Genomic DNA, 8,662 nt, shown 5'->3' with positions numbered 1-8,662 from the left:
CTAGCAACGTTCAGTGCTTCACCATCCACTTCCCTTCACACCTAGTCTGTCATTTGCTTCTCCTTACTGGCTAAAAACCATTGCAGCAGGTAACAGTGTAAAATCCCAGCTCTCAGCACTGTCACCACCAGCTGTGTTTCAGAAGATATTCTTAATTTAACCAATAAATAAATAATCTGCTTTTTTGGAAATGCAGAATCCTGTCCAGCATGCTCTGAAGACAGCTGCTCCCACCTCCTTCCAGCACTTCGAGCCACTCTTGGAGAGCAGGGAGTGCTGCTCCCAGTAGACAACTTGTCTTTTAAAAATTTAGGAACATAAGGAGCAGGAGGTGCCTCAGTAGGTTAAGTGGCATCAGAATGGGAATTCTGAATAGGCATCTGAAGTTAGTTTAAATCCTGCCTTAATCACCTGAAGACTTCACTGATCTCTGTCTCAGTTGCATTCTCTGCTCCACTGTATTCAGGTAGTTCTGTAGTGATGCGAAGGCCAATGCTGCACAACTCTTCTATAACTTAAAAGAAATAAGAGTCCTTTGATTAAATAAGCTGTGATAGAAATATATTTACACTATGCACATTTTTACAGGAAATACAACTTACTAAAAATGTGTCAGTAATACCACCACCACCCTGCAATTCACGACAGTCAAAACTAAGGCTTTGAATTTTCAAGGTTTTTATTAGAGAAGTTGAAAGTTTCATTTCAGGACTGACAATAACATAATTATCTCTTTTCATTTATTTTGTTTATAGGAATATGTAGAATTTGTTTGTACAAGCATATACAACAAAGTAATTGGTGCTTAGTACATTGAAATCAGGAATCTGATTTGTTCTAAACTACCAGTTTTCCATGCAGTCATCTTTGAATTGGCAGCATGGACAAATTCCAAGCGGAAGGCTTACATGCATTGTTTTGCAATATAACTACAGCAAGCGCTGGGAACATGCAAATTAACACATTAGCAAATTGGTTTTATACCTAATGGACATAAAAAGGTTATTCCTGATATGAAATTCTGAAAATCTGCATAAATACTTTTGTGTAAAATTAAATTAGTTATGTACTTTTATTTTACTACAAGTATCAAGAATGCCCACGTAATTAATATACACACATATATATAGAGATCTTGTTATGCTAAAAGTCTTTGTAATTAATCAAACAATATTCTGTGCCATACACTTATTCAGTATTTACCAGCTAGTAGAATGACTGTGGTCATATAGTAGGCATTACAGTCTTAGTAGCATTTGTATCACATGCAAACATACTCTTAGCATTTCTGTTGACTAATTTCATCACGTGGCAACATGGATGTGATTTTCTACAATGTTGTGATTCTGAAGTGTATAAATACTTTTTACATTTTCACAGTAACAAACTTTTTGCCAAAAGCCATTTAAACAATCTTTAAGTTACAATGAACTGTATTATCTGGGATCTGCAGCAACAGGATCAAAATGCAATTTCTATACAAGCAATGTAGGATGTAAACTTTTCTTAAAGTGCCTAATACGACATTCCTTAGAGCACTGATCAGTTTTGGCACAAATACACTGTATTTCCCTCACGTTAACCATTGCAGTAACTATTACAGGATACTGGCTTCTTTCAGACATGATAGACTTGATATGGCACTTGTGAACGACATCATTGGACTGCAGAAATATCCTGTCAAGTTACTGTTACAGTTGACGAATTTGGCCGATGACTTTGTACACATTGTCCTTTTTGAATAAACGCAGTTAGCTTTCAACTGCCTACCCGAAAAATACTCTGAAATATAATTTAAAATTGCCCCAACTCAGCTCCTTACTATACTGATCATGACGGTGCCTCAGCAGCAGATCCAGTTCAGTGGGCTCGATGACATCAGGTGCTGAGCATCTGAGGAGTTGCTGCTCGCTGGGATCTGGCAGCATGGGGTTTCTACACGATACATCACACGTGAGAACACAAATGGTAAATAACAGGACTACAGCTTTGTTGCCATTTGAGATGATGTTAAAAATATCTGTTGTGTTTCAAGGCTCTGATTGTGTAATTCTGATGCAGGCAAGCTGCCTGGCGAGATACAGAAAAGAATACAGGACTAGGTTTAAAAACTGTCTTCATCTTCTGAGTAGTGTTTTTCTGAACAAAGGAGAATCTTATCATGGAAATCCAACAAAGGAAATTCAGTGCCCAGTGTTAAAAAAGGAGTAATGCAAACCTTAAGACTTGGTGGTCCGTAGCTACACTTAATATATTCCAAACAAACAAACAAAATAAAAAACCCTGCTTTTCAACCTCGGCAATGTTATTTTGAATTTTGCTCTCATTTTAAGGACGCTGCCTTCTCCAACTTCAATTTGCTTGTTGAGGCTTTAGACCACTGTTGCTGGCCTGCGATCCATCTCTGCTTCCAGCTTCACCATCTGCTGCATCTCCTTTGCCTGCAATCCAAAATAACTGCATGAAGTACTGCATTAGACCTTTTGTTCAAAATGAAGCAGGTTTTATATGATAGTGTCTGAGTGAAATACAGGCAAAACACGTGGAAGATACATGTAATAACACTATGTCTACCCCTACCCCTCCCTGCCCGTGTAATTCTGTTTTCAAAAGCAGATGTAATTCGTGGGGATATTTCTGCTCCTATTTCAAGATTCCTGGCTTGACTTTCTCAAGAAGTGAATGTTAAAATGAAGAAGCTCCAGTTTTGAGGATGAGTATTAGGCATATGCCAATCCGACTGTTTCTCCTAATAGGATATGCAGGAAATGTCTCTGGGAATGTATGTTTCACCTCTGCTGTTGGGTGAGTACTACAATGTGCTACTTCCTGAAATGTTTAGAGAGCTCATCTGTGATCTATGCTTGTTTCTTTCATAAAGACTATGAATGGCAAAAGTTGGGCAGTGTAACATCTTCCTTGCAGTACGCAAAAATTTTTAAGTAGCAATTTTTAAATAAGAATTTAAAAAAAAAAATCTAAATAATATTTATTTTAAAACACCCTCCATCTGGCCTGGAGATCCGTATGATTGCAGATGTGTTTTTTTCACCTTACTACTGCTATTTTGTCCATGGGATTACACACACTGAATCAACTTGAACCTGTATCCAGATGCACTGTGCAGAACACAGTAATGAACGTGTGCCAGAGCTCGTTATAAACTCAGAATGCCTTGGGCTTTGCAAGCAGAGGGAAAGCACTGTATGGGAATTGTAACTGGCCTGGGAATCCCCTACTTAGAGAGCTCCTTTTTAATTCCCTTCCTCTCCCTCTCTTTCTCTCTCTCACACAGACACATACTCACACACACTCTTGCTCCTCCTGTGTTTCAACTGCAGATCAGAAGTTGCCCTTTGGTTTGAAACTCTGCAGTTTAAAAGAACTGGGAGTCACCACCTCTTCATTTTATCTGAGAGCTCTCAAGCTGGGAAGTTATTTAAATATATAACCTAAGGGACTCTGAGTAAGCTAACCCATCTATCTTTACAACCAAGCTCCTGAGGATTAGGACAGGTTTAGGAAGAAGCAAAGCAAGCTAATATTTTCTTTGGTGTGACTGCTTTGTGTCTGTCACCCAGGGAAGAATGGTTACTGGACTAGATTTATGTAAGCTATGTTCCCCAAAAGGCTGTAAATGTTGCTTAGACAGGGAACTTGGCTACAGAAGCTCCTACTTCAGGAGTTACCTATTCTGGATGTGCACACACATTCACATATACAAAAATGGGCAGATGTAGATCTAAATGAGATGTGTGGTTATTTATATTGCAAGGTAACTGTGGGTTTGTGCAGATGTGATATATGTGCCTTCTTGAAAAAGTCTAGCCCTGTACTTTTGTAATCATCATCATCATCTTGGGGAAAAAAAGTAATTATGATAATAGCAAAGCAACTGTCATAAATATGATTAAAAATCAATCAATGCTCTCAATTTAAATGAGTTAAAAGCTTGAAAGTAATGAAGAAATAATTTTAACATGAAAATATGGAAACATAATAAATAAATCAATATGTACAACCTCTTCTGAAATTACGTGAAAGGAAATTCCAGATAAAACAAAACCCTGTGCTCCTTTCTTACTGACTCACACCTTTCATATTTTAAGCTTGTGACTTAACAACTGGCACAGTGTGTCCAAGAAATACTCTGTATGCCAATATATGGTGTACGGAATTATATTATTTCAAAGAACACATTAGCATAAGAGCAGGGTGCTGTTTTTTTGCTGCTCTGAGGCTGGCTCAGCCAGTGCATTCTGACCTGAACACACAAGCACCATACTTGAAGATGAGCCTTCTGGAAAGCAGCATTGAAGCTGCAGTGAATTCATGGAGTGGCAGCTAATGGAGCCTGCTGTCAATACGCTTGCTCTCTAGTGAGATCTAAGACAGGCTAACAAATGTATACAGTTAAAGAAGCAGAAAAATACTTTTTCCTAACCTAATGAATGCTTTTTTTCCCCTCATTATATGTCTATAAATAAATGTTGTTAATGCAGGTGCTGTCAGACTTGGTGGTGTAAGATACAAACATGGTATCAATTCAAGAAAGTAATTCAGATCAGGCAATACTGTACAAGTGGGATGTTTAAGCCAAATACAACTATTTCCCTTGGTAAGACAGGGGTTAATAGATTTCTTGTGGGTAACAATTATTTAGGAAGTCTCAGAAGCAGAGCCATATAATTTCCATAGCTTGTAATGTGTGTTGGATTTTGAAGTGAATTTTAAAGCACTGGAAGCCTGTCCTCTTTTGACACTATAAAGCTGTTTCTAGCCATCTACTCTACATTTTGCTATTCTTAGTGTGGAATTACTTATTTTATTACCATACTAATATATGTGGATACCCTTTGTCTGACTATCAGCATCAGCACTTAATCATAGGTATATTAACACTAAAATAGTTTTTTTATGATCAATAGAACCTTCTCTCCCAGACACAGTTTAGAACTGAACAAATTCATCTCTAAATACCTCCTCTGTGCATCAATGTTCGTATGCATCTCCATTTGAGATGCTACAGCACAAAATACCGCTAATATTGTGTCAGGCTCAAATATCTGTGTGCAAACAAGATTAATGCTGTGTTCACTATGTCAATGGTACTTCCCAATGGTTGCATTTACAAGGAAGGCTCCAATGATAATGATTTAATTTAGAAGGAAAACACACTGAAATAATAGTTTGCTTATTATACGTCCATCCTACCTTGTGTTTGAGACACTGCATGACAGGATTTCAAAAGCTGTTTGTACAAAAATAATAATGTCAAAATTGAGTAATACAACAAGAAGCAAATTAAATGAATGAAAACTGAAGTGAGATTGAAAAATTAATGCAAGAAAAACATACATAAAACAAAACAAATTTAAATACATAACAGTTTGTATTGAAGGCTGTTTCCACCCATTATTCTACTTTTCCACACTTTATATTTGTATGAAAAATTTCTTCTTCTGTTTGATCAGGAAAAAAAATCATCATGTTTTGAAATGCTCATTAAATGAATATCACCTTTATCTTGATCCAACCAGCTTTCAAACACCAATGTGTGTAACAACAAAACCAGACCCAGCTGGGGGTTTGCACTGGTGCACTTCTGGGGCTAAAAGAAGGTGGTCAAAACGGCAGGTATGAAAACGTATGCTCTGATGGATCAAATCAGACTGAGTTAAGAAGCTGTTAAGGGCTACCCCTGTGGTGCAGGCTGCCACGTGCTCACACAGAAGTGATAACTTCTTGATGACCTTATTCCATGTAATCACTGATTATTTAAGCTGCCTCCATCTCTGCCTGAAATGGAGTATGAGCAAGCTCATGTAGGTTGTTACCATTTCTCAGCAGAGACAGCTGTAATCCCAGGTGAGGGAATTTTCTAATGGCTGAAAGAGGTGACTCCTTTAATTGACTCACATGTAGTTTCCAGCAACCTCCTTCCCTCATACACAACTTGTTTATTGCGCTGTAGTAAAAAGCACAACTATAATCATTCCCTCTTGTCCTTATGTGTTTTGTTGTTTAAATGAATCCAAAGCCCTCTGTAGCTGATGAAAAGAAACTGCTGATAACACCTCTCTCTGGATAAAACCCATGATTTGTTCTCTTTTAGCACAGTTTACAGGGAGTTCTCCATCCCGTTCTCTGCAGATCAGCAGAGGCCTCCTGCAGTTACCAGCCCCTCCTGCCTTTTGGTTAGATGCAGCTCATGCTTGAAGCAGACTGACTAACACATCCAATCGTGCTGATTCTTGGGGATGGCATCTACAGAAACCCCATGAGGGAACAGACTAGGAATCTTAGCTGTTGTCCAGAAGGGAGGTGGAGCCATCAGAAGACAGGTGTGGTGGCTGGGGCTCAGTGCTAGCAGCTGCCTGGGATCCTACATGCTGTCACCTCCATAGAAGCTCCCCAGGCTGCAGCTTTTGGGGCTGTAGGACTCTTCCCTGACAGTGGAAATACTTGACTTGTGTGTTTTGTTCCCTCTTGCCCTGCAAGATGGCTTGAATTTGTATTGTAATGTCTGCCAGAGAGTTCAAGTTCTGGACGTTTGCTAACAAAGAAGTACATCACCCTTGACAGCAATGGGTATTAAATGCACCCCCTTCTCTCTCAGCTCACTGAACTGCTGGGTATATTCCCCTTGCAGTTTATATTTGTGTGAGTGCAGTATTCCAAGTCTCTGCAATTATTACAGCTCTGCTGGCTCAACCTTTGAGCAAGGAACTGCTCAGAACACAGCGTTGCTTCTACCAGGAATAAGATGAGATTTTCCCTTCCTTGCCAAGTAGTTTTTCAATTAAAAAAAAAAGAGCTTATAAACTAGCAGAAAATAATAAAGTATTTTAATTAGGAAAGGGTGTACTAGTACAGATAAAACTCCCCATGCTATTACATCTCTAAAATTCAGTCTATACTGTCTCTGACAGTTCTGAGATGCTCTGTGCATGTTTCACCTCTATTTTCTCATCAGCACTAGAAATTTAAGTCCCAAAATGAAGGAAACAGATTTACTTGAGGTACGTTTTGGAAGTAATTAAAATGGATATGCTGTGTCTTTTATGACTGTCGTATCTGGCTAATGAGTATCAGCATGGCTGAACAGCTGAAAAGATGGACTCTGGCTAAGCAATCAAACTTTCACATGTTTATCTGAAAAAAATCTCATTCTGTATCGTTAAGTCACCTCACCTCTTCATTTTAACTCCCCAAGTAGGTGAGTGACCCAAACAAGGTAACTTCCCCAAGTTTGGTAATGACTTACATTCAGCAGCATTCTACTCAGCCTGATTTTGGTTATTGTTTTCACTAGCTTGCTTTTCTTTAAAGCCTTTAAAATAAGATACCTGCTCATTTTGTTTCTCCAAGACTTCTAAATGCTCAAGCTGAACTTTTTTCAACTGATCCATTTCTTTTGACTGCTTCATTGCCAGCTGCAAGCATGAGAAAATAATGGGGAGGGAAATGTAATACATTATTAACAAGCAAAATAAAAACTTTTTTTAAACATCTACATACATACAGTCTTGCCCCATTTCATGGTTCAAAACATCAACAGGAGGCCTATTTTATTACCCAATCTTAAGAAGAGCTATTAATAATATATTTCTATTATATACATTGCATATAAAATATGTATTACATAAAAGCAGCAAACACAACAATGAGTAGTAATAGTGTGAATTTTAAATAGCTTCCTTTTATGTAGATGTTAGATTTTTCACACAACAAGTATGTGGAACAAAGAAAGGACAAACATGTCTCTTTACTAGAGATGGATTCTCAACACAGGGAAATTAAAAGGAATATCTAGAAACAGTGCCCAGTGACTTTGTCAAGGTTATAGTTACCCTTTTTCTCTCTTCCAGGAACTTTTTTGTGTTGCTGCTGTTCAGTTCTCTGACTCTCCTAAAAAAATGCAAACGTTGTCCATGAAGACTCATTAGAAAAAAAGAAACTCAAAAGCAAGAACAGAAAGAATCATCACAAACTTCTAAGGTATATTTTGGTATCTGATTATCTGTACCATGTGGGACTAATGGCAAATTGTACACTCCTCTGGCTATGCACTTTTACACTTAAAGGTTTCCAAGTACATTGACAGTACAATCAAAGACCTGAAAAAAAGGACCACAACTAGATGTTCAGCAAATGAAGTTGTGAAGAAACTCTGCTTTTTCCCTTACTCAAGAGTGGTGGACAGAACTTCAATTTAATTCATTTGTGTATGCTCTACTGCACTCTGCTCTCAATTTATTTTGGTATATAAAAAAGTGCTACATCTCTTAACAGTGGTAATAGAAATATAATCTGATGATCATAAATTCAGCTTACTAATGCTGTAAGGTTCTTAAAGCTGTTATTTAAGCAAAAAGGTAAGTATACAATTAAAATTTACATAAAATACCTAAGTGAAAAGTGTCTATTCCTAAGATTGCTGTCATGAAATATACCAAAACAGTTCAAAGAGCCGAACCAACCAACTGCAAAGCCTGAAAACCAGAACTGCGTTCAGCCTGCTTTCAAATCTGGGAACAGATTTATCTCAGAGGCATTAGTGGAGGTATTAACATGAACTAAGCATACAGTTTCCGATAGCTCCAGTAACTTGTCTTCCTGATGTGCCGGGAATCTGTAACACTCAAGAGACTTTGCTCAG

At 37.9% G+C, this 8,662-nt stretch overlaps 1 protein-coding gene across 4 annotated transcripts in view; it reads right to left on the bottom strand.

Moving 5' to 3' along the window:
- Positions 1 to 661: 661 nt before the first annotated feature.
- Positions 662 to 8,662, bottom strand: part of PLCB4 (phospholipase C, beta 4) — an 88,106-nt gene continuing 80,105 nt past the window's right edge. For 2 of the 4 annotated variants that reach the window (XM_010007144.1, XM_010007145.1), the window contains 3 exons: positions 7,854 to 7,911; positions 7,350 to 7,436; positions 2,373 to 2,441 (listed from right to left, as the gene is read on the bottom strand). In XM_010007144.1, coding sequence (XP_010005446.1) covers positions 2,373 to 2,441; positions 7,350 to 7,436; positions 7,854 to 7,911 — 214 coding nt within the window. Of the gene's footprint in view, positions 2,442 to 5,214; positions 5,252 to 7,349; positions 7,437 to 7,853; positions 7,912 to 8,662 lie in introns of all 4 variants that reach the window. The other 2 variants (XM_010007137.1, XM_010007129.1) reach the window with 2 other exon arrangements.

This window comes from Chaetura pelagica, unplaced genomic scaffold, assembly GCF_000747805.2.
Source record: "Chaetura pelagica isolate M959 unplaced genomic scaffold, ChaPel_1.0 scaffold111, whole genome shotgun sequence".
NCBI classification, from domain to species: Eukaryota; Metazoa; Chordata; class Aves; order Apodiformes; family Apodidae; genus Chaetura; species Chaetura pelagica.
The sequence above is the reverse complement of the archived record's forward strand: the minus strand, read 5'-3'. Positions and strand labels throughout refer to the sequence as shown.